Raw genomic sequence first — 25,608 nt, 5'->3', positions numbered from 1 at the left:
CTCTCTGCTCTGGGCTGTTCTCACCGGTTGTTCCTTCCTGGTCCCCGTCCCCAACATGCCCGTGATGTGCCCCCAGGGGTTAACGTTAACAACCGGAGTGTCTGTTTACAGTAGCTAGGGTCAATCGATGACTGCTAAAACATATTAATGGCTCGAGGATGATGGAGGCGCTAGGGATGGGAATTGATAAGAATTTCACGATTCAGATTCCGATTCTGCTTATCGATCCGATTCCTTGTCGATTCTCTTATCGATTCTCATTGGGGGAGAAAATAAGTACAAATGTGTTTGTTTGTATTAAATCTCGCTAATGTCTGATCAGAAGTGCGTCTAGTATTAGGAAATTGTACATTTTCAAATCAATTGGTCAAGACCAAAAATATATGTTTGGCTTTTTAAGCCCAAATGCCATCATTATGTGCCATAAAACTAAAAACACAGACTGAAAACAGTCAAGTAAGAGCTTGTGCCTTTTGGAATGCTAACAGTGCCCATTTGCATTCAACTTGTAACAAAATTCAACTGACATAAACAAAATGAAGTATTGATTAGACAGAGATTTATTAGATGGGCCTACCTAATACACCGTTGGAACACACAAGACCGGAAACCATAGCAACGCCGGTAAACAAACCCCGAGAAGCCCAATCCCTATGAGAGCTCCCCACGCTACGGCCATCCGGAGGGCGCACAGAGCTGTTGGCCGTGATATTATATATACAATTATATTATATTATATACTATTATATATAGAGCTCTAGAGCTCTCGATACGCGTCTCTACGTTCACTTTGTATGGGATCTTGTCGCCCCGTCGCGTTTGGTGTGAACGCACAATGCGCTTCTTCCTCGGCGGCGCCATGTTTGCTGCGTTCTGAACCAAAACAAAGCAGCGTGTGTGTGACGTCATGACGCATTTCACCGGAACCGATAAGCGGAATCGTTAAGCAGGCTTGCTAATGATTCCAAGGAATCGGTTGACTCGGCACCGGCACCGGCACGAAGATTATGCGTAACATATTTTGTTGACTATTTTAGATAGAAGGGCTGTGGTTGCGAGTATAATCGACAGAAAGTAAACCCCTGTTCTCTCGTCCCTCCAGATCGAGGGCCAGGGCCACGGGGCCGTGTTCGACTGCAAGTGCAGCCCAGACGGGCAGCACTTTGCGGCCACAGACTCCCACGGACACCTCCTCATCTTCGGCTTCGGCTCCAGCAGCAAGTACGACAAGGTAAGGCCCGAGGAGGCGTGCCGGTCAGACCCAGCGGGGAGGAGCCTCAGTGGGGAGGAGCCTCAGTGGGGAGGAGCCTCAGTGGGGAGGAGCCTCAGTGGGGAGGAGCCTCAGTGGGGAGGAGCCACAGTGGGGAGGAGCCACAGTGGGGAGGAACCCCAGTGTGGAGGAACCCCAGTGGGCGGCGTTAGGGTCTCAGATCAAAGATTTGCGAAGAAACTGCTTGGAACTGGAGTCAAAATCCTGATCTGAAACTGCAGTGTCAACATCGCTACACCGATATTATCACGATATTTAAGTCACGATACAATGATGTTTCAGTATTTTGCATTAAGCGATATTCTTTTGTGTTCCGATAACAATAATATATTCAATGTTGTGAATTATAACCGTTAGATTCCAAATGAAGTCCAGATTTTGATTGGTAGATGGCCGGCGCATCTCTGGTTACTTTTTTCTTTTTGCAACTTCTACGTCTTTGTTTTGATGAACTTCATACCATTCGTGACCTCTAACCCCGCCAGAAAAGACTGCACCATCTAGTGGATTGAAAAAGCATTTCAACTTATTGTTCTTAAAGGGGACATATTATACCACCAGGTGTGAGTGTGATTAGCCTTACAAGCCGTTTCGAAAATCAGCCCCATATGACATCACGAGTGGGCGTGTCCTCCTAGATCTGTGCTGGATAGATCAGTCTACCAGCCTACCCAGTTGACTGAAGTAAACGTTACTCATCTATCCAGCACAGATCTAGGAGGACACGCCCACTCGTGATGTCACATGGGGCTGATTTTCGAAATGGCTTGTAAGGCTAATCACACTCACACCTGGTGGTATAATATGTCCCCTTTAAATCGTTCCATGTAAGCAATCAAAAAGTTAATTGATATTTGGTGCCGATACAATATTGCCATGTAAAGTATTGCGATACTGTAAATAATTTCCTCTCCACCCCTAGTGTTCACGCTAACGTAAGGACAGTGGTTGGATTGGGACCATGCATTTACCAAAATGACACATTTCTGGGTCTATATTGCACCTTTGGAGAGACTCAATTAAGGATAAGGCGGCACCTCTTGACAACAAGATTTTGTTCTGCTTACACTCTCACACGCACATGCGGGCGCACACACAAAAACACACAAGTACACACCCACCCCTTGTCGTTAGATAAATCAACGTTGACGTGGCCTGCGGTTTAAGAAATCACCTCTCTCCCTTCTGTTTATCCTGTTGTCTTTCGCTCTCTTTGGCTATTGCTCTCTCCCATGCTCTCTCTCTTCATCTTGTCCTTCATCTGCCCTTCTCTAATACCCCCTCCTCCCTCCCTCACTCTGTCTTTCTGTGTCCCTCTCTCTCTCTGTCTCTCTCTCTCTCTCTCTCTCTGGCTCTCTGTTTCTCTCTCTCTGTTTCTCTCTCTCTGTCTCTCTCTCTCTCTCTCTCTCTCTCTGTCTCTCTGTCTCTCTGTCTCTCTGTCTCTCTGTCTCTCTGTCTCTCCCCCCTCTCTGTCTCTCCCCCCTCTCTGTCTCTCCCCCTCTCTGTCTCTCCCCCCTCTCTGTCTCTCCCCCCTCTCTGTCTCTCCCCCTCTCTGTCTCTCCCCCTCTCTGTCTCTCCCCCTCTCTGTCTCTCCCCCTCTCTGTCTCTCTCTCTCTCTGTCTCTCCCCCTCTCTGTCTCTCCCCCTCTCTGTCTCTCCCCCTCTCTGTCTCTCTCTCTCTCTCTCCCTCTCTCTCTCTCTCCCTCTCTCTCCCCCTCTCTGTCTCTCCCCCTCTCTGTCTCTCCCTCTCTCTCCCCCTCTCCGTCTCTCCCCCTCCCCCTCTCCCCCTCCCCCTCCCCCTCTCTCTCTCTCTCTCTCTCTCTCCCCCTCCCCCTCTCTCTCTCTCAGATCGCCGACCAGATGTTCTTCCACACGGACTACCGGCCGCTGATCCGCGACGCCAACAACTACGTGCTGGACGAGCAGACGCAGCAGGCGCCCCACCTCATGCCCCCGCCCTTCCTGGTGGACGTGGACGGGAACCCCCACCCCACCCGCTACCAGCGGCTGGTGCCCGGCCGCGAGAGCTGCCGCGAGGAGCAGCTCATCCCTCAGATGGGGGTCACCTCCTCAGGTAACCCCCTCTCTCTACCCCTACCCCCCCCCCCCCCCCTACCGGCCCACATGGTCGCTTAGCTGCCTTCCTGCCTGTGGTTCTTGACACGGGACGTGTGTGTGTGTGTGTGTGTGTGTGTGTGTGTGTGTGGGTGTGGGTGTGGGTGTGGGTGGGTGTGTGTGTGTGTGTGTGTGTGTGTGTGGGTGTGTGTACGTTTGTGTGTGTGTGTGGATACGTTTGTGTGGGTGTGTGTATCGTGGATGTGACTCTAGTGGAAGAGAATAAGACTAGAAAATAGATCAAAGTAGCATGCCATGGTCCCTGTACGCCACACACACTCACACGCACAGAAAGAGGTTTATTTCCTGATAGGGTTATGGGCTTTGAGCTCCTCTGGCCATCGCAGCTTGGTGCTGCAGAAACCGGCCTCTGTCTGTTTTTCATCCAGTCAACAGTTACTGGTTTCACACGTTTCAGTGGATCTTCTAGGACCATTAAATGTCTGAGTCTATTTTAAAGGTTATTTCAGAAAACCCAGACCTTTAAATAAAAGAGGGTTAAAAGGCTCACTAAAAATTTAAAGTGGAGGAATTACGACCAATGGAAAACGCATTCCAAAAGTATGAAGTATGCTGAATCTGGATACATAGAATCTGTATAAATATGTATAAATGTACATGAACTAAAATAAATGATTCTATCAATGAGTGAATACACGTGTCCAGAGCCTGGGCAGGACTCCAGACGTATAGACACCCGGCAGTGCCTTAAAGGGTCTCAAGTCCTCTTGTCCCCCCCACCAGGGCTGAACCAGGTGGTCAGTGAGCAGGCGGTCGACGGCTCCAGTCCTCTGGACACCATGATCCAGAGGCTCCAGCAGGAACAGGACCAGCGGAGGACCCCCCACGACCCGCCGGCCGCCTCCGACAGCCCCACCACCACCGCCGCCGCCACCGCCGCCGCCCCCGCCGCCCCCGCCGCCCTCCCCCCCCTCACCATCGCTGGGGTCATCGGTAGCAGGGCCAACCGAGGTACCTGCGCGCCGCCTGAGTCGCCACAGCGGGTGTTGAGTTGAAGGGGACACGTTAGACCACCAGGTGTGCGCGTTATTAGCTGTCAACAGCCATTTTGAAAACCTGCCCCATCCGTAGTGGGCGTTTCCACCGAGATGTATGACGGATAGATGAGCAACGTGATATAATATGTCACCTTTACAAAAGGTTAAAGAGCAGCCCTCGACTTAAAATGAACAGGTAGGGAGGGCCACATCTAGCAGTGAAACGGGGGTTACGCAGGAATCGCAGGTTCCCATTGGCTTAAGTGAGTGGGAAGTTATAAGTGACTGCCCATATATGGCAGTAGCACAGTATGTATGGGGTCTCCAAGAGCGACAGGCTAGTGAGACTCATTAGTGTGGAACAGCTGTTCGCTGTTTCTCGACAGTAACGGAAAACAAATTAGTTTTAATTATTCTTCTGTGCAGATTTTGCCTTTCTTGGTACAAATTGTACCTTTTTGACTAGGACAACTACTTTGTTTCGACAGAAGGGGCTCAGAGTCTCCTCTGTCAATAAACATATCACATAAAATAGGGCTGCTCGATTATGGAAAAAATCGTAATCCCGATTATTTTGGTCAATATTGGAATCACGTTTGTTCAAACGATTATTTTTGAGTTTGAAAACATGATATATTTATTCAGCAGGCCTCTCCCAAAAACACAAGAAAATGTTCAAATCCAAAATAATGTACATATATGTATCCAGCTGTACTTTCTATAAAACATTTAAAAATGGTAAAGAAGGAGAAAAAAAAGAAAACTCGATTATATTCGTTTTGTGATCGTTTGACACTAAAATCGAAATCGAGATCGAAATTCGATCAATCGCCCGGCCCTAATATAAAATATGGATTATATGGATGTTCACATATGTACCAGAGAATGCTGGGCTGGTTCAAGAACTCTTGAATTTATTTTTTGGGAGATTGTCTGTGAGTTGATCTTGGCTGCACAATATATGGAATTCATACACATTTTTTTCTGGCAAGACAGATGGAGCTGCTTGAAATATGAATAATTCAAGCAGTGAAAACACAGAACTAAAGATTAAGTTCACAGAGGGTAATTCATTGGGGGACTTTGTATCATAAATCAGAATGTTATTTCAACAGAGCAAGGAAAAGTCCTTAATTCAGGATAAATGCAGTGTTCCATCTGTTGGTTTAAGGGTTATCTAAAGCAAAGTATCATCCCATGGACAGTTATGTTAATATTATATTTATGTTTTGCCCCTCCCCTTCCTTTTTTTTCAAAAATGGTATGTAATGGCTAGCATGACCCCCGGTAAAGGGTTAATAAACACAGTACCCTATTTAGTTATAAGCACTATGTCAGCCAGTCAGACGGAGCTGTAATATAATAGTGGTTCACTCTTCCTGGTTTCTGAGGTCGGGACTTACAGGTTTATTCATGGTTTCCTTAGACACGGCAGCTCTGAATCTGCTTTAAGGCGTTGTGTGTTTTGAAGCAGTGTGTTGGATTCCCTATCATTATGACTCACAGACGTATTATGACGTGTCATGGCTGCTGTAAATGCAGAAGTGAACAGAAAATGTGATTACATCTATTCGTTCGAGTGAGTAAAGGCCAACTATCGATGCGGAAGTGGAGGTGCATTTAGAGTTTGTTAGCTCGTATCGTGAAAGATTCACTTGACATTTCAGATAGTTTTAGAAAATGTGGGATTGCTGTTCGTTATCCAACACTTCATAATTCCCCCCCCCCCCCCCCCCCCCCGGCCCCATAAAACATTGGGAGATAAGAACATGAAAAAACATCATTCGAATAATTTAGGTTTTTGTATATCAGGTCAACATTTGCATAACAGCGCTCCACACAGCGCGAACACAACCCTGTATTCAATGGCTTGTTTCCCCTTCTTCTCCTTGCTTATACTTCCCCCCCCAATCATCACCCTCTTTATTTTCCTTTTTCTTTCACCGCTCCCTCCTCTTTCTCCTCCTCTCCCCTTTTCCCTTCTCCTCTTCCTCCTCTCCCTCCTGTGCCTCCGCTCCATCATCTCCCTCATCTTCATCCTCTTCCTCATCTCTCTCTCTTTCTTTCTTTCTTTCTTTCTTTTTTTCTTTTTTTCTTTTTTTCTTTTTTTCTTTCTTTCTTTCTTTCTTTCTTCCTCCCCCCCCCCCCCCCCCCCTCCCAGGGTCGGTGGGCTCCCCCAGCGAGGTCCACTCCCCGCCCAACGTGGGTCTGCGGCGCAGCGGGCAGATCGAGGGGGTCCGGCAGATGCACAGCAACGCCCCCCGCAGCCAGATGGCCACGGAGAGGGACCTGGTGGCCTGGAGCCGCAGGGTGCTGGTCCCCGAGCTCGAGGACGCCACCGTCGGGTAACACACGCACACACACGCACACACACGCACACACGTAAACACATGGATGGACATGCAGAAATGCAGAAATGCAAACTTGCTGGGGCACGCACACACACACTCATATATATGAACACACTGACACACGTATACGTAGAAATACACACACACAGACACAAACACACACACACACACACACAATGTAAACACACACACACACTTTGGCTGTGTTGTTTCTTTTACCTGCTGTCACCACATCTTGAGAAAACAGTTTTTCGTATTACATACATGCTGCATCATAGAACATAGATATGGCGGACATGCTTACATGTGGTTACCTAATTCTGTTTCGGTTGCCTCTGGAAAAACATGCTTAAAAAGGTCCAAATTGTGATGCGTAGGAAGCAGATCAACTGGCGGGAAGCCAAAGGAGAGGAGGAGATCAACATCTATCGGTCGGAGAGGCGGAGACGAACCATTCACTCTTTACCAAAGGAGACCAGGGTAAATGAAACACAAACAGAAACGCACACATGCTACACACACACACACTGATCCTCTATTGATCTTGAAACTAAGTAACAGTAGTGGTGGTGGTTGGGGTAGCAGTAATGGTAGTAGTTGTAGTAGTCAGTCCCTCCAGAAAAACGCGATTATGCGATTGCATAATTCAACACATAATCAGCCAAAGTCTGCATATTCATGCGGGGGCCGCATTTTTTCCAATGTGCCGCACTTTCACCGCATAAATTGCCGATTTCCGCGCAAAATATGCGGGGCTTGCATGATTTCATAATCCCCGCATTTTACGTTGCATATATTTTAAGTCACATATATCTTAGTAGAAAGTTGAAAAATGTTGCGTTTACTTCACACAAGAGCAGCCATTTTCCCCCTGTTGCCATGGTAACGTTATGAAGTGACGTAATTACGCGAAGTGAACGTCAGCGAAAAGTTCCCTGCAAATTTTGCAAGTTCGCGCATTTTCATACCAAAAAAATTTCATAAATGTGCGCATATTTCATCACACTTTTTAAGAAAACGTGCCGCATAATCAAGGATTTTTGGCCACAACAATCACAAAAAAATGCTGCATTTTTCTGGAGGCACTGAGTAGTGGTAGCGGTAGCTGTAATGTTAAAAGCGGCGGTAGTGGTAGTGGTAGTAGCAGTAGTACATTACCAACTGACAAGCTTCACGTCACTCCGTCCCGTCAGGTACCACCGACCTCCGAGTGTGTGGGTGACGATGCGAGGCGGAGTCAGGGTAACCACGGTTACCACACGCGTGCGGCCATGGAGGAGACGAGCCGCCAGAGCGCGGAGGCTGCAGATGACGACGACAGCACATCGGAGATGGAGGTGGGTTACCGTGGCAACTGTGTCTCTTTGATTAACCTGTTTTGTTTTTGTCCTTAATAGATATGGAAACGAGAGAGTGATTGAAACTTGTTGTAGGAGTTTTTTCAGAACAGCCAATTAAATATAGTTAGAGTTGAAACTATCAAACGTGACTGGTGGCACCATGTTGGCTTTGCGATAGCAGGATAGTGAGGTTGCTTTGGCGGTCGACTCTGAGGCAGAAGGTACTTGGTTTGATCCCCAATGCTCAAAGTTTACCTGCAGAAATCCCTGAGCAGAGTATAATGGTGTGATGTGATGTAAATAGAATGTTGTGATGGTGTGTCATGTAAACATTAGAATGTTCCGATGGTGTGTGATGTAAACAGTTGTATGTTGTGATGGTGTGTGATGTAAACAGAATGTTGTGATGGTGTGTGATGTAAACAGTAGAATGTTGTGATGGTTGGAATGTAAACAGTAGAATGTTGTGATGTAAACAGTAGAATGTTGTGATGGTATGTGATGTCATCAGTACGATGGTGTGATGGTGTGTGATGTCATAAGTACGATGGTTTGATGGTGTGTGATGTAAACAGTAGAATCTTGTGATAGTGTGTGTGATGTCATCAGTACGATGGTGTGATGGTGTGTGATGTAAACAGTAGAATCTTGTGATGGTGTGTGTGATGTCATCAGTACGATGGTGTGATGGTGTGTGATGTCATCAGTACGATGGTGCGATGGTGTGTGTGATGTCATCAGTACGATGGTGTGATGGTGTGTGATGTCATCAATACGATGGTGTGATGGTGTTTGATGTAAAAAGTAGAATCTTGTGATGGTGTGTGTGATGTCATCAGTACGATGGTGCGATGGTGTGTGATGTCATCAGTACGATGGTGCGATGGTGTGTGATGTCATCAGTACGATGGTGCGATGGTGTGATGTCATCAGTACGATGGTGCGATGGTGTGTGATGTCATCAGTACGATGGTGCGATGGTGTGTGATGTCATCAGTACGATGGTGCGATGGTGTGTGATGTCATCAGTACGATGGTGCGATGGTGTGTGATGTAACCCGGGGTGTGGTCCTTAGGGAGAGCTGGAGGTGCAACAGGTCAACGGCCACTCCTCAGAGGAGGAGAAGGAGGAGGAGAAAAAAGAACCCTGGCCTGACGACCACAGTAGCTCCAGGTGGGACGCACACACGCACGCACACGCGCACGTGCAAGGCTTACGTTTCTGACTTAATAGAACGTTACGCGATAATAGAACAGAACGGCCCAGTTAAATCGATTACTGACTATCGCACTTGATTATTGTTGGTTCTTTCTTTCTTTATATTTATATATTTTTATAATAATAATAAAAAAAAAAAAAAAAAAGGCCCCCCTCAAGCCCATAAAATATAAAAATGTGCACCAAACTGACCCCAACAAACCGCTACACACACACACACACACACACACACACACACACACACACACACACACACACACACACACACACACACACACACACACACACACACACACACACACACACACACACACACACACAGAACACAACAGTCTGACCGCGTGGTTCCTCCGGGGGGGGTTCTTCACAGCGACTACTCCAGCGACTACTCGGACTGGACGGCCGACGCCGGGATCAACCTGGAGCCGCCCAAGAAGAGCGTGAGGGTGAAGAAGAAGAGCAGCAGCTCCGAGGAGGACGGCGGCGAGAAGAAGAGGGACGGCAAGAAGGACGGCAAGAAGGACAAGGCCGACAAAGATGGCGCCGTACCGAAGAAGAAGCAGCCCAAGGAGAAACGCAAGGTGAGTCCGTACGGGCCTGTTTGGGTGTGGACGTCATGAGGCTGACGTCGATGCCGATTCGTAAATTCATCAATTTAGCTTTTCAGGTTTACTGTACATTTATTTAGTATTTTTTCCAATGTTGCTGAGTTTACAAAAAATAAATAGAACCATATAAATATTAGACCAAACATTTCAAATAGAACGCAATAAAATTTTTTCTGTTAATAAGAGGCAAAGAATAAAATAGCTGATATAAAGAGCTGATATATTGGTCTCAATTGCTGGGGGAAAAACCCGGTGCAAGTATTCATTGAAACTGTTCCGTGTTCTTTCCGTGTACAGAGGGCGGAGTTACAGGAGGCGGGGCTAACTCTGGAGGAGTGGCTTCCCTCTCCCTGGATCACGGACACGGTTCCCAGGCGGTGTCCTTACATACCGCAGATGGGAGACGAGGTAGACTTTATAGAGTGTCCCTTTAATATTTTAAGAAACACGCAACAAAAATACAGTGAAAAATAAAATAAATGATTTATATATATTCACAGTTGTATACAGTATTAGTTTTACTGTTCATGGCCATATGACATTTTCTCATCAACTGTTTTAAAGTAAAATTGGCTCACATTGATTGTTCAATTTAGTTTAATTTTAACCTTATACGCGTGTTGTTGTTGTTGTTGTGTGTGTGTGTCCGTGTGCGTATGCAGCTCTACTACTTCAGACAAGGCCATGAGGCGTACGTGGAGATGGCGAGAAAGAAGAAGATCTACAGTATAAATCCCAAAAAGCAACCCTGGCATAAGATGGAACTTCGGGTAAGCTAGCTGGCCCCCCCCCCACCACAATAGATTCTCTCAGTCGGCCTCATTGACGTCGTTGCCATATCCCGATGTAATTACAGATATCCAGATATCTCATGCAGTCTGAATCAATTATGATTTATTATTACGATACCTGTCAACATTTGGCAGTTTTACATGTAGAGCTTTACTCTGGATGATTAACCCTACACCTTTTGATTAGCTGACGATCTCCATCGAGTTTATCTTTTGAAGGGATTCATATATTTTGGGACGGCGCCTTCAGGAGATTGACATGTTTGGAATTGAACAGAAGGAATGATGTCTAATGATAGCATTGTCACTTTCATTTACACTCCAGTCTGCAAATATCCTCCAAACTTGGAATTGATAGGAATATAACATCCTTGTGGTTTGGGCTTTGAAGACCCATCTCTGTTTTATATATATAAAAACGGTATATATACATATTTATATGTCATGATTTTATGTGGGTGTATATATTTATTTATATATATGTGTGTGTAAGCCTGAGGCAATCTATAAACTAGGGGTGACAGCGCTATAAAGGGGAGAACTGTGTGAAATCCTTTAGGCTGAATCATTTAATTTAAGCGATTCTTTCTTGTGCTCTTCAGGAACAGGAGCTGATGAAGATAGTGGGCATCAAATACGAAGTGGGGTTGCCCACGCTGTGCTGCCTGAAACTCTCCTTCCTGGACCCCGACACGGGCAAACTGACCGGAGGGTCCTTCTCCATGAAGTAAGGACCCCCTCTCACACCACCACCCCATGGAGATACGCTTTAGTATTTGTACAGACACTTTTATTCAAAGCGACTCAGGAGGAAATCAGTTGTGAGCCTGTAGGGGTTGAAGCTCAGATATGCCTACTGTTACATTGCCTTACAGTTACAGGCCTTTCTCTTGTATGCCTGCAGGACATTAGGCATCGAACCCAGACCCTTACGGCTTGGGATCAAACACCCTAGCCAATCAGCTATTATACTTTACTGCTCTGTAAATTTCTACGCTTTAAATAGCAATCCATCAAACGGAGCAATTAGTAAATAAACACAAATTTAACTGCAAAGTCAAGACATGAAGGTCGACATTAGAACTACAGCATTAACTCACCAATATTAAGCTGGCTCCTGTTCAGACATGATGATATGTGGGCGGTAAAATTCAAACACTCATCCCAGAATCAAAAGATAATCCCAAAAATAACGGTTTGGTTATATAGATATTTTCAATATATAATTGCGATATCGACTTGCCTTTTTTTGGCTCTACTTCCATGTGCCTTATTTGACCGGCGTCGTACAGATATGTACTGTAGTCTCGACTCCACCGCATGGTTCAAGCGACGTGCCCCAGAGACCCATTTGCATGGCCGTTATTTCCACAACATTGCACTTTATCTTTCTCCGGCTCAGTGATCAAGACTGCTCCCTTTGCCTCGGCTGCTTTTAAAGACGCACTTCAACGTGACATCTGCTCTTCAAAAACATTATTGATCAAGTGATGCTCGCTGTCTTTTTTTTTTCCTCCTCCACTGCAGTAGCTTTAGGACCGAATATGTATCAATGGTTTAGCGTTGTAGTGAGTGGATCCGCTGTAACTCCTTCACCTGATTGTGAATGAGTCGATTCTGTTGAATAGCAAGATGAAAAAAGATGAAAAGGTAAATCCTTGGTTGTTCTCCATTGATGGTCCGTGTATACTTGCAGAGTGTGTTTATCGAGACAACCTGCCCATGTCCGTGAGCTGCCTTTTTTAAATCATCAACCAGCCCTTGTTGGCGGCTTTTAGGCTCAACGCACTAAGGCGACAGCCACTCAGGCCACACGCCTCGTAGTGATCCAGGTTCGATTCCGAGCTGCGGTCCCGGGCTGCATTTCACCCCTCCTCTCTTGAGACCCTTCTCTTCCGTAAAGGCATAGACACCAAGCCCTTATCCCAGTCAAGCCTCAACGTCAAGCTGCTTCAAGCTTCCGGAACAAATTCTTTAAGGTGCATAGACCGTCTGTGGACTGGGTCTAATGTGTGTGTGTGTGTGTGTGTGTGTGTGTGTGTGTGTGTGTGTGTGTGTGTGTGTGTGTGTGTGTGTGTGTGTGTGTGTGTGTGTGTGTGTGTGTGTGTGTGTGTGTGTGTGTGTGTGTGTGTGTGTGTGTGTGTGTGTGTGCGTGTCTCGTTTCAGGTACCACGACATGCCAGACGTCATCGATTTCCTGGTTCTCCGGCAGCAGTTTGACAACGGCCGAGAGCGTCAGTGGAGTATAGGTGAGCCTCGCAGTCCCTCTCTCTCGCTCTCTCTCTCTCTCTCTCTCTCCCTCGCTCTCGTTCTGAACGGAGTCGCACCGAGCTCAAACTCGGCTTTTGAGCTTGTGTGTTGAATCCAAAATAAGTCCCACGTCTCGGCAGCCCCAGAATCCACCGTGACTGTGATGAAGCAGTCGGAGCGACCGGGAGGTCACCTGGAGCGCCGCGTACAAGAGCAGACCTCACATTTCCCCCACGTCCACATTAAAGGAACACGTGAAATAGTAATGTTACGTGTAACTGCAAACACTGTTGACTCGGTGTTCAGTCCTGCTCTCGAGCGGGTTATACCCCAAAGGATCAGATTCAGTCTTTGCCCGTTTACTGCCATATTATCTTAGTTATTAATTGGACTTGGAACTACATCAATCGTGCACCTCCTAATTACAATTCTGTCTGAATGACCAAATATTAAAATATATCAAATATCAGATACATAGATAATGGCTGGATAGATCGATAGATAAAATGATAAAAACATAGATACAATGAAGCTAGATGACTGTTTGGATATCTAAAGCAGCTAGCTGACTGTATAGATAGCTAAAGTAGCTAGGTGACTATGGATGCTAACAGTAGCTAGCTGACTGTATAGATAGCTACAGTAGCTAGGTGACTATGTAGGATACAGTAGCTAGGTGACTGTATGTATAAGTACAGTAGCTTGACGATAGGTACAGTAGCTAGGCGACTGTATGGATAGTTACAGTACCGTAACGATAGCTTCAGTAGCTAGGTGACTGTATATATAGGTACAGTAGCTTGACGATAGCTACAGTAGTTAGGTCACTGTATGTATAGGTACAGTAGCTTGACGATAGCTACAGTAGCTAGGCGACTGTATGGATAGTTACAGTACCGTGACGATAGCTACAGTAGCTGGACAACTGTATGGTAAGCCGCAGCAGCTAGCTGACAGCACGGACGGTTCTCAACATGGCGTGTGGTGTGTGCGCAGGGGACCGCTTCAGGTCGGTGATCGACGACGCCTGGTGGTTCGGGACCATCGAGAGCCAGGAGCCCTTCCAGTCCCAGTACCCTGACAGCCTGTTCCAGTGCTACAACGTCTGGTAGGCCTGCCCCACCACGCCCCCCCCCCCCCCCCCCCCCCCCCCACCCCCAGCCAGCCTGAAAAAGAACAGTGTCGATGAATGAAGACAGGACATCTATATATCAAAACCTGGAACCTGATTTGAAGACTACATAAACGGCCTTTAAACTATTTTCATTTTAAGGCCTCGCAAATCTGTTTGAGGGTAATTGCTTCACTACAACAAGGAAGTACGCAGTGACAAATAGTCACTTGACGGTTTAAGTGATTAAAAAAAAACAGAATATTATTTTGCAATGAGTGCAACGTAAATTAACTAACCATGATAAAATAAGAATATTATTCTAATAAATTCTGGAATTTAATCAGAAATGGAACTGCATATGAGTTTTTAGGAGATGACATTTTTTTCATGATCAAATATTAAAACGCCCAGCCAACTGCAGAGATAACCCAACGAAAACGATTGCATTTCACACAATTTATAGATTAAAATGGCCTTCAGCGGTTTACATTTTTACAATGTTTGTGTCCCATATATTTTTATTATTGCACTCCATAACGAAAAATGAATAATTTTCATTGTATCGATGTCTTTTGGAATCTGTGAATCGGTTCACTGCACCATGCAGTCAATACTTCATACTGGAGAGGGAAGGTAGTAAAACGCGATTCTGCTATGTGTGTGTGTTGGATGTAAGTGTAATGTGTTTGTTTTCATCCAGCTGGGACAACGGGGATACTGAGAAGATGAGTCCCTGGGACATGGAGCCCATTCCGAATGAGGGTGAGTTTCAATGATGATGCATTACAAACAGCACTCACACACACGTGTGCATAACTCCCCACACACACACACACACACGGTTGTCAACAATGTAAACTACAAACATCTTCTTAATTGTTCTCCCTATTTTCTGTCCCTCCCTTACCTTATCCATCCCTCTCTCCACCACTCTCCCTTTCTCCTTGTCTACATCCCTCTCCTCCCTCCCCTCTCCTCCCTCCCCTCTCCTCCTCCCTCCCCCCTTCCCCCCTCCCTCTCCTCCTCCCTCCCCCCTTCCTCTCCCCCCTCCTCCCTCCCTCGCCCACCTCCACCTCCTCCCTCCCTCCCTCTCCTCCACCTCCTCCCCACCTCCTCCCTCTCCTCCCTCCCCCACCTCCTCCCTCCTCCCCCACCTCCTCCCTCTCCCCCTCCTCCCTCCCTCTCCCACCTCCCTCCCTTTCCTCCCTCCCTCCCCCCTCCCTCCCTCTCCTCCCTCCCTCTCTTACCTCCTCCCTCCCTCTCTTACCCCCTCCCTCCCTCCCTCCCCCACCTCCTCCCTCTCCCCCCCTCCTCCCTCCCTCTCCCCCCTCCCTCTCCCCCACCCCCTCCCTCTCCCCCCTCCACCCTCCCTCTCTCCCCTCCACCCTCCCTCTCTTACCTCCTCCCTCCCTCTCTTACCTCCTCCTCCTCCTCCTCCCTCCCTCTCCCCCTCCCTCTCCACCCTCCCTCTCTTACCTCCTCCCTCCCTCTCTTACCTCCTCCCTCCCTCTCTTACCTCCTCCCTCCCTCTCCCCCCTCACCCTCCCTCTCCCCCCTCCACCCTCCCTCTCTTACCTCCTCCCTCCCTCTCCTCCTCCTCCCTCTCCCCCCTCCTCCCTCCCTCTCCTCCTCCTCCCTCCCTCTCCTCCTCCTCCCTCCCTCTCTTACCTCCTCCCTCCCTCTCTTACCTCCTCCCTCCCTCCCTCTCTTACCTCCTCCCTCCCTCTCCTCCTCCTCCTCCCTCCCTCTCCCCAGCCTCCTTCCCAGACGAGCTGGGTCTGAGCGTGCCCCTGGCGGAGGAGGAGCAGCAGGAGCTGCTCTACGTGCCCCTGGAGGGCGAGTGGGGCGCCCGCGGCCGCGCCGACGAGTGCGAGCGCATCATCAAAGCCATCGACCAGCTCGTCACTCTGGGTGGGTCACCAGGGCGCGTCGCCCCGGCCCCCCAGCTCCGACACCATCAGCATGAGACATCAAGAGATGCAATAGATAATGCTGAATATATACCCTTCTGTTTCCTGCTCAAAGAGATAACTTATATAATACTAAATATATATAACAACTGACTTGATAATAACAACTTGATCCTCGGCGCAATTCGGTTTGTTGAGCCTTAATGTTGTGTAACTTTTTTTTACGTTTACTACGTATTTGACTTACTTTTGTTTGGTTAATGTTGAGGTATTATATTTTATTCCTCACTCACCGTGTCAACTTGAGCCTGCCAAAGTAGCGTTTTACTGAGATGAATCATATCGACACGTATTGCACCAGAAATTGCCTCTAATGACTGATATCCCTCTGAAGTGATGTAATCGTACCTTGTGCACTGCAACGTTAAAAAACATCCATGCTCCCTCTAGTGGCCGGTAACGGGAGGGGCCTTCTGCCTGGCTTTAGTTTCGCTGAAATGCTGAATTGTATGCGGGTGAACCAGTATGGGAGGGATTTATTTATGAGGCCCACAGAGCTCAAACATGGCTCCAATGTGCACAATATATGTTCGCCTGAAATCTGTTCAGAATATCTATAAATTCTAAATGTATATCTATTCAGAAAATCTGTAAATCGAATATCTATGAATATCTGTTCAGAATATCTGTTCAGAACATCTATACACCGAATGTCTGTTCAGAAGATCTTTGAGTATCTTTACGTGCATCAACCAACGCCTGATATGTAGCAGTCGCAGACCTTCATCGCATTGTATCATCCCTCTCTTTGACCTTTTTTCGAAGGGACTCTTCACATCGCTTGCTTGTGCATTGCATGTTCCCTTTCCAACCCTCTTCCATTCGGCTCCTTTCTCTTCCACCTCCAGACGTGGCGGCGCCCTTCGCCTTCCCCGTGGACCTGCAGGCCTACCCGTCCTATTGCACCGTGGTGGCCTACGTCACCGACCTCAGCAGCATACGCCAGCGGCTTGAGAACCGCTTCTACCGGTACACTCCGCTCACATGTCTCTTGAGTGTCTGTGTGTGTGTGTGTGTGTGTGAGTGCGGGAGAGATGATTTGTTAAATTTTTCGGTTCAATCCCCATTGACACGCGGCTTTACGTCGCTGTGGATGAAAGTGGTTGAATACTAAATTGTTGTGAGAGTCAGGTTGAGTTGGTCGGAGTTGTTTTGGTGTTGTGTCCTTCCATTGAATGGTGTTGTGTCCTTCCATTGAATGGTGTTGTGTCCTTCCATTGAATGGTGTTGTGTCCTTCCATTGAATGGTGTTGTGTCCTTCCATTGAATGGTGTTGTGTCCTTCTCAGGCGCATGTCTTCCCTGATGTGGGAGGTGCGCTACATTGAGCACAACGCCCAGGCCTTCAACGAGCCCGGCGCCTTCATCGTCACCACCGCCAAGTTCGTGTCGGACCTCATGCTCCAGTTCATCAAGTACGTCGTCCCGGCCTCTTCTGTTTTCCTGCTCCAGAGCACTGGGGATGATCCACTTTCTGTTTCAGTTAACGACCGGTAGTTTAGTGGTTTTAGTGGTTGTTGATTTAGCAGTGGATGTCAATTTTTTTGCTTTTTATTGCACCACTGTTCCTAAGTATTTACTATGCAGTTACTTAGCCGGTTGTATCTGTGTGTTAAAACTCACAGACAAGTGTTGGGTTGCCTTAATGCAGACGAGATGAAGGCATGTTTTAAGTGTCTTTTCCCATTCTTTCCATTTCAGGGACCACACTATGACGGACATCATCCCCCTGTACAGAACCATGAAGAAGTCCACCTTCTCTGATTCTGAAGAAGAGGTGGGTTTGGATGTTTTAGCAGGGATTTATTATAGATTAAGTTTACATTAATCTTGTTGTTACGGATTTCCTGAACCCACAATTCTGAGCAATACTTTAACATGAGCTAGCTCCTAAGTGCATCAAGAGATTGTTTTCGTGAATCCCACTACAGGATGAGGAGGAGGAAGAGGAGGAGGAGAACACTCCGGGAACGTCTGCGAGGAAAACAAAGGTTTGTAATATCAAGTTGTTTGCATGTTAAGCTTGTGTTCAGTGATCTGGATTTTCCTCCCTGCGGTTTACTGCATCGATTATGCGAAACGCACAATTAAATGGATCCCATTTGTATAAATTTTTTTCTCAATTAATTATCAAAATACCCAGAAATAGTTATATCATTGATTGTAAATAAATTATAAACATACATAAACTAGCTTGTTATTATTTAGAAAAAGGTTGCATCCCATTCTATGTCTTCCAATGTTTTCCAGTGGTTTCTTGTGACTAACGCCTCTCGTCTGTGTTTCTTGGGGGTAGGGCCGGCGTCCCATGCAGAGGCAGCGGCGCACGCGGCCCCCGTCCTACGACCCCCAGGCCTGGAGGGGGCGCTGCAAGGAGCTGCTGGACCTCATCTTCCAGTGCGAGGACTCGGAGCCCTTCAGGGAGCCTGTGGACCTGCACGAGTATCCGGTGAGTCTGGGCCGGCCACACTGAGCTCTTTATCAGTTCTCTGGTCTTATTCTAATTATAATGTTCTGCGGTGTTTTGGGGGGCAGGGGGGAGGGGGGAGGGGGGGGGGGGGGGGGCAGGATAGTGTGGTGGCCCCCCCCCCCCCCCCCACCAACTCCTTCATAAAGTCCATATGCAGCCTCCGCCAGTGGCTTTGGAGCGTCCGCTGAGAGACCAACATAGTAAAGTATCTGTGCCGCTGCTGTGGTTGTAACCCCTGCAGGACTACCTGGAGATCGTGGAGTCCCCCATGGACTTCAGCACCGTGCAGAGCACACTCTCCGGCGGGAAGTACAAGTCTCCCATCGACCTCTGCAAGGACATCCGTCTCATCTTCAGTAACTCCAAGGCCTACACGCCCAGCAAGAAGTCGCGGGTGAGACACATCATAACACACACGCGCGCTTTTCTGATGGATTTTGTTTCCTGATTTCTACCGTTATGTTCAGCTTGGTATCTTAGTAGATAGTAATTATCTTGGTAACTCGGTGGTGCTACCCTCTACTCTGCTGAATCACTTTGACCGTGCGTCTTCCTCACTTAGTGGACCCTTTCGCTGGCTAAATCCTTCATTTAATGCTAGAGTAAAGGTTTGATTTTATTTTCCAAAAGAGGATTCATGCTGTGATGTGTCTTTGTGTCAGCTGCTGCGTCTTTTCAGTTGCGTTCATGGCTAATACCAACGGCTCTTCTGTGAACAAATAACAGCAGCTGTCACTTTGAATAAGAATTTGTCCTTTTCTGCTCCGTGGACGTCAGTAACTGGCCGTGAAATGAAAAGAAACAACCAAAACAATTAGAAGAAATATAAATGTTGACACAAGTCTCATCAAGTCTCATTTGTATCTCCCCCCTCTCCCCCCTCTCCCCCCTCTCCCCCCTCTCCCCACCAAACACACACACACGCACACGCACCCCCCTCTCCAGATCTACAGCATGAGCCTGCGTCTCTCGGCCCTGTTCGAGGAGCACGTCAACTCCATCCTGGACGACTACAAGGCCATCCACGGCCTGACGGACAAGCTGACCCGCCAGCGGACGGACAGACAGACACGCCACGCCGCCACCGCCTCGGGCTCGGGCTCCGCCTCCGACCGCCCGACGCGCCACGCCCCCAAGAGGAGGCGGCGACGCAGGAGCGAATCGCCCGCCAGCAGCACCGCGTCGAGGTACGGTGGGGGGGGCGGGGTCTAGGGGGTGGAGCAGGGGTCAAAGGTCACGTCTTTCTTATGCCGTTTGTCAGGGTTAGGGTTTAATAGCATGTGGTTATTTATGTCCAGTGTGTTGTTTTTGAGTAGCTCCCTGCTGCTGTCATTTCCCGCGGGCAGATAAAGTTATATCTTTCAATCTAGATATATCTATCAAACTAGAGCTAAAGTCGTAATAACGTACATAAGAGTTTTGCCTCCCCAAAACACAAGCTCCCTCTCACCCGTCTGTCTCCCCCGTCTCCCCACCCCCACAGCCCCGAGAGGAAAAGGCGCGTGTCCTCCCGGACGTCCGGGCGCCGCGAGCCGTCGCCAGGGCCGACGCCCCCCTCCTCCTCCTCCTCCTCCTCCTCGGGCTCCGCCCCCGCCTCATCCTCGCGGCCGGCCTCGCTGAGGCAGGCTCCGCCCCTCAGGACCCCCCCGCAGCTGCTCAACGGGAAGGGGGACGCCGCGCAGACGCCGGGACGGACGCGCAGCTCGCTGCGGCACTCGACGCACTCGCCCCCGCTGTCCTCGCACGCCGCCGCCGCCGGAGCTAACGCTAGCGCACATGCTAGTGCTAGCGCGCACGCCGCCGCCACAGGTGAGGTTGTGTGGATGTGGAGACGCGGTGGGTGTTCCCAGGTGGCGGACAGCTGCTGTGTGTGTGTGTGCGTGTGTGTGTGTTCTGTCAAACAAGACACATATGGTTGCTTTCACAGCCGAGCGTTGATTACGCTAAAGGTGACATAATACCACCAGGTGTGAGTGGGATTAGCCGCTACAAGCCGTTTTGAAGATCTGCCTCTTCTGACATCGCAAGTGGGCGTGTCCACCTAGATGTATGACGGATAGAACAGCAATGTTTGCTACAGTCCACCGGGTAGGCTGGTAGACTGATCCATCCGGCACACGTCTAGGTGGACACGCCCACTTGTGATGTCAGAAGAGGCATATTTTCAAAACGGCATGTATTGGCTAATCACATTCACCTGGTGGAATAATTGGTCCCCCTTTAACAGTGGTTTAGGAAAGTAACTAAAGACGAGAGTTAAAGCGGGAAGACACAGGCTTGCTCTCATTATTTTGGAGTGGCTGTATGTATAATGTAGTACCTGTTTTGTATGATAATACCTACCAGGCCTCTGAGTTTGTGGACCAATCAGAGAGGAGAAATCACGCGCCTGCTAGTCGATTGAAAAATAAACGTTTCTTCCTCCGCCTGTCTTCAGAGACACCTACTCGCCTGCTGCGTGGTCACAACCCGGTCGCCGTGACGACCCCCCCGGAACCCGAGAGACCGGCGCGCTCCCCCCCCCCGGCCGAGGGAGGTGGCGGAGGAAGTACCCGACGGAAACTCAGGACCCCCGTACGACTCACGCCGGGTAGGTCCATGATGGAGGTGTCCCCGAGGCAGATTCGCTGAAATGGACATGAACAACACGTGTATATACGCCAGCTTTGACCAAAAGCCTCACCCCGTGCCGTGGTTCTCGTACCACTCGTACCGCTAAAGGCTCAGTTATGGTTCCGCGTCGACCCTGCGGACGCTTCGACGCGGCCGTGAACCTGTTTTGGTTCTGCGTCGGGCTTTAGTGAGCGGACCAATCGTAGCCCTTGCTGCTGCGTCAGGTTACATTTACACGGGACAGGTTACAAGTTCACAGCTCTTCGGAGGCGCACGTCAAGCCCCTTGCGCTGGACGCACGGAGGGTCCGCAAGGACGTCAGGGGTCCGTAAACCCCCGTGCGTCGCGTCGACGTGGAACCATAACCGAGCCTTTAGAACGGCATGTCCCTGCTGCGTGTTCACGCGTCGACGTGCTCCGTCCTCTGAACTAACAACCGTCCCTTCTCCTCTCTGCCCGCAGCCTCCCCCACCCGGACCCCCAGCCGGACCCCGGCCGTCGGCACGGTGCACCTCAACGGCCACAGCCGGGACGGCGGCGGCGGCGGCGGTCACGGGACCGCGGGCGTGGGCCGACGGGGCCGGCGGCCGCGGCCCGAGGCACCGGCGAGCCCCGCGCCGGAGGTCACCGCCGTGTCGCCCGCCAGCTCCCCCCGGCCACGGGGCCGGCCCCCCGGCAAGAAGAGGGGCCGCAAGAGCAAGCAGGAGCTGGCGGAGCTACGGAGGAGGAGCAGCCATCGCAGCTCCTCCCCTGAGGAGGAGGAGGAGGAGGAGGAAGAGGAGGAGCCCGACCAGTCGACGGGCGAGGAGGGCGGCACCTCGTCGGCGGCCGTGCCGTCGGGGCCCGGGACGGCGCCCGCCACCCCCAGGCGCCGCGGACGGCCGCGGCTGGTGCGGCCCGAGGAGGTGGCCCCGCCCCCGGCGGAGCCGCCGTCAGACTCCTCCCCGCTCGGGAGGAGGCGGAGCAGCAGGCGGGCCAACGAGGAGACCACGCCCCCGGCCCAGACCGCCACGCCCCGCGCCCTGCGGAGAGAGTCTCGGAGGGGAGCGGAGGGGGAGGGGGAGGAGGAGGGAGGCGATGACGAAGAGGAAGGGGAGGGGGATGAGGAGGAAGGAGAGGAAGGAGAGGAAGGGGAGGAAGGAGAGGAGGGAGAAGAGGGCGACGGCGGCAGGGGGTCCATGCGCACGCGGAACCAGGGGCGGCGGTCGGCCTTCTACCTGGAGGAGGACTCTGAGGAGGAGCAGAGACAGCTGCTGTTCGAGGACTCGTCCATCACATTCGGGACGTCCTCCAAGGGGCGCGTCCGCAAACTCACAGAGAAGGCCAAGGCCAACCTGATTGGCTGGTAAACCCGATTGGCTGGTCACCTCATTGGCCGCTGTAATGGAACAGTCACACAGGATATAAGGATCCAACCATCCTGCAAGGCACAGCGCAGAGACGCATGGGGGGTTTGGGGTGGAGGCGGCAGGGAGGACAGAGATGTGGAGACATGCTGGTTGTTTACCCCTACTTTTGTGTGTGTGTGTGTGTGCGTGCGTGCGTGCGTGCGTGCGTGCGTGCGTATGTGTGTGTGCCTGCGTCTAAACGCGCCCAGAACGGAGTCGGTAGAGTCGGCCAACCCTTCCGACTGTGTGACAAAGAGTTTGGTCGTCGGATTCCTCCCGCTCTATTGGTCCATGTTGGATCCTATCGGGGCGAGCAAACCCTTAGTTCCGCTGCTGAGGGTCACGTGACTTCGGTCACCCCGTTTCAGTCAACCACTCCTCTCGGGCGCCCGGCGTTGCCGTCTTGTGTCAAATCCTCGGGAAGAACTAGTCTGAGAAAAACAGCTTTAGTACTTGAAAAACCGAACTGCGGAGAACACTAGGTGTGCGTGCGGGCGAGGTACCGACGTCCAGACTTGTGAGGACTTTCCCGGAGACTGATTAAGTGCGCTGTAAGGTCTAAGGAATAAGGTTACGTGTACCAGCCGCAGAGGCATGAAGAGAAGACGTAGACGCAACCAGGAATAGCGTTTGTCCCGCCGTCGGTCGACACGCTGCGATGGACGTGTAGAAAACAGACTTCGGACTCTCCTTCTGTAATCACACGGGCGTCTTTTTGATATATATAGATATACATATATATATATATAAAAAAAAAAATGTTTTTGCTTTTTGTACGATTTGTACGTGATGTTCGTTGTCTCTCTCTCTCTCGGTTTCGAAAGTCTTACGTGTCGGCAAGAGGGGTCGAGCCCGTCCGACCCTAGTGTGACTGTTTTGTGCTGAAATACCAAATGGGCGTGCCTCGGTGGGTACCATAGATCTGTAGGTTCTGTTTACTCTCCCAGTGAGTGAGTGAGTGTGAATGAGTGAGTGTGGGTGTGTGTTACTTCTTTGTTCCTGCACGTCAACTATAGAGGGAAAGAGGCGGTGACTTGATGTTTTTTGTGTTGTTTGATTACATTGATGAGGAGAACGCGATGCATGGTGAGAGCTTCATCTATATGTCTGTATAGACATGTTCCAATGTCCAACATTAGCAATACCTTGTGCCTTTTGTCCCTGTTTGTGTGGGGTGCGTGTGCGCGCGTGTGTGCGTGTGCATGTGTGTGCACGCACTTGAATATGGGGTGTGAGTGTGTGCTGTGCTTGCGTGAGAATTGGATGAGTGTGTGTATGTGTGTGTATGTGTGTGTGTGTATGCATGCTTGCATGGTGTGTTTTTGTGTGTGCGTGTGTGTGTGTGTGTGTGTGTGCGTGTCTGTGTGTGTGGAAGTGTCCGAGAGAGGGGGCCTGCCCGTAATTCCGACACCTCATTGTTCCGACGTATCAATGGTCCGAAATATTTCCCATTAGATCAACATGCCACTATGCCGACGGTTCAATGTTCCGAAAACGGAACCCATTGGTCCGAAGTCCGTTTGACACACACACACACTCACACTCACACTCACACTCTTACTTGACTAAGTAGGCCTACACGGTATGAGGTATAAGTTTGGCTAAATCAATGCCAGTGAAGCGAAATTATTTAGGCTAAAAGCCCACTGTAAACAACACATATAGGCCCACACACAGCTACTAAAGACAACATTTTTATTTGTTTTTCACTCACCGTTTGACTTCTTTACAGGAGAAGTATTAGTCCTTGTATAACGTGCGCTTCATAAATTCACCTCTTGTGACCGTTCAAGCCCACAGCAACAGTCTGGCTTGGTGAAGTGCACTGCTGGAACTTAGCCTACATCGTCTTTTTATTGTTGGTTTCATAATCACTCATGAGGAATTGCGCCTTGGCCTTGAACCGTCAGCCTAATGCGCCACCTTTTTGAAAAGTCGGACAAACTGACCTTTGGACCAATGGGTTCCGTTTTCGGAACATTGAACCGTCGGCATAGTGGCATGTCGATCTAATGGGAAATATTTCGGACCATTGAGACGTCGGAACAATGAGGCGTCGGAATTACGGCATGGCACCCGTGAGAGTGAGCGTATGCGTGTGTAACACAACTGAGTGTCGTTCACTTTTGGCGTACAAACAGTGGCATAAAGTTCGATTGTTGTGAAACTTCTCAAAGAAATGTATTTATAACAGTCAAGAAAAAGATTTTACTGTTGTTGTAAACAAACCATTATTCACGTTGCTATATAATCCAACTATAACCAACCTATTCTTAGTTTATACCCACGGTACAGCACTGCAGTTGCTGGGGCGTCCAGTTCAGTTTTTAAAGAGTGAACGTGTACATTTTAAAACAAGTTGAGTTTTAAACGGGTCGCAAACTATAACATTGTGCGTTTAATGTTTCTACAGTGAACACACACACACACACACACACACACACACACACACACACACACACACACACACACACACACACACACACACACACACACACACACACACACACACACACACACACACACACAATTCCATTGTGCAATTTCTAGCACTTTCACACACCTAAATCTGAACAAAACTGGATCGAGCCAGATTTAGCTGTATCAAACTGGATTTGGATCGGAGGCGCTTGATGCATAGAAGAAAGCCTGGGTATTGATTTTTCTGATTGTGTGCCTTGGCTGGTGAAGCATCACTTTCTTCTTTTTAGTCTTTACCAACATTCTGGTTGTTGTTTTAATTAAATTCAAGAACGGGCAGAATTCTCAAATTGGAGTGAACACTATAATGAACAGAAGAGACTAATATAGTTAAACAGAGATACTAGATTGCTCCCTGTAGCTGCAAATCTGTCATTGTGTCTTCGTTTTTTAATGTAAAACAGAGCATTCATCTATTGTTTTCACTGCGGATAGAGATTGCATTGTGGCGATGACAAACAGTCAAACAATGTGAAAGGATGGTAAACACCGTCCTTTCAACTTGGTAATCTTGCTGAATATTTGGGTTTTAACTATTCAATAGACGTAATTAAAACTTGAGGTTGACAAAAAGACAGAGAATATTACATACATTTCTGTCACTTAATGGCATTCAAGCAATGCCGCAGAAT

General features: G+C 49.1%; 1 protein-coding gene across 1 annotated transcript in view; it reads left to right on the top strand.

The window, feature by feature from the left end:
• Positions 1 to 25,025, top strand: part of phip (pleckstrin homology domain interacting protein) — a 43,034-nt gene extending 18,009 nt beyond the window's left edge. The window contains exons 16-40 of the mRNA XM_060042075.1: positions 1,103 to 1,231; positions 3,118 to 3,343; positions 4,129 to 4,356; positions 6,544 to 6,727; positions 7,111 to 7,213; positions 7,927 to 8,070; positions 9,150 to 9,247; positions 9,663 to 9,873; positions 10,198 to 10,308; positions 10,563 to 10,670; positions 11,294 to 11,418; positions 12,858 to 12,940; positions 13,938 to 14,049; positions 14,756 to 14,817; positions 15,811 to 15,966; positions 16,874 to 16,994; positions 17,314 to 17,439; positions 17,726 to 17,801; positions 17,956 to 18,015; positions 18,321 to 18,473; positions 18,736 to 18,888; positions 19,440 to 19,681; positions 19,978 to 20,303; positions 20,932 to 21,084; positions 21,570 to 25,025. Coding sequence (XP_059898058.1) covers positions 1,103 to 1,231; positions 3,118 to 3,343; positions 4,129 to 4,356; positions 6,544 to 6,727; positions 7,111 to 7,213; positions 7,927 to 8,070; positions 9,150 to 9,247; positions 9,663 to 9,873; positions 10,198 to 10,308; positions 10,563 to 10,670; positions 11,294 to 11,418; positions 12,858 to 12,940; positions 13,938 to 14,049; positions 14,756 to 14,817; positions 15,811 to 15,966; positions 16,874 to 16,994; positions 17,314 to 17,439; positions 17,726 to 17,801; positions 17,956 to 18,015; positions 18,321 to 18,473; positions 18,736 to 18,888; positions 19,440 to 19,681; positions 19,978 to 20,303; positions 20,932 to 21,084; positions 21,570 to 22,456 — 4,377 coding nt within the window. The 3' untranslated portion in view covers positions 22,457 to 25,025. The remainder of the gene's footprint in view (positions 1 to 1,102; positions 1,232 to 3,117; positions 3,344 to 4,128; positions 4,357 to 6,543; positions 6,728 to 7,110; positions 7,214 to 7,926; positions 8,071 to 9,149; positions 9,248 to 9,662; positions 9,874 to 10,197; positions 10,309 to 10,562; positions 10,671 to 11,293; positions 11,419 to 12,857; positions 12,941 to 13,937; positions 14,050 to 14,755; positions 14,818 to 15,810; positions 15,967 to 16,873; positions 16,995 to 17,313; positions 17,440 to 17,725; positions 17,802 to 17,955; positions 18,016 to 18,320; positions 18,474 to 18,735; positions 18,889 to 19,439; positions 19,682 to 19,977; positions 20,304 to 20,931; positions 21,085 to 21,569) is intronic.
• The last annotated feature ends 583 nt before the right edge of the window (positions 25,026 to 25,608 follow it).

This window comes from Gadus macrocephalus, chromosome 21, assembly GCF_031168955.1.
Source record: "Gadus macrocephalus chromosome 21, ASM3116895v1".
Taxonomy (NCBI): domain Eukaryota; kingdom Metazoa; phylum Chordata; class Actinopteri; order Gadiformes; family Gadidae; genus Gadus; species Gadus macrocephalus.
Note: the sequence above shows the minus strand (reverse complement) of the source record. Positions and strands in the feature narration are given on the sequence as shown.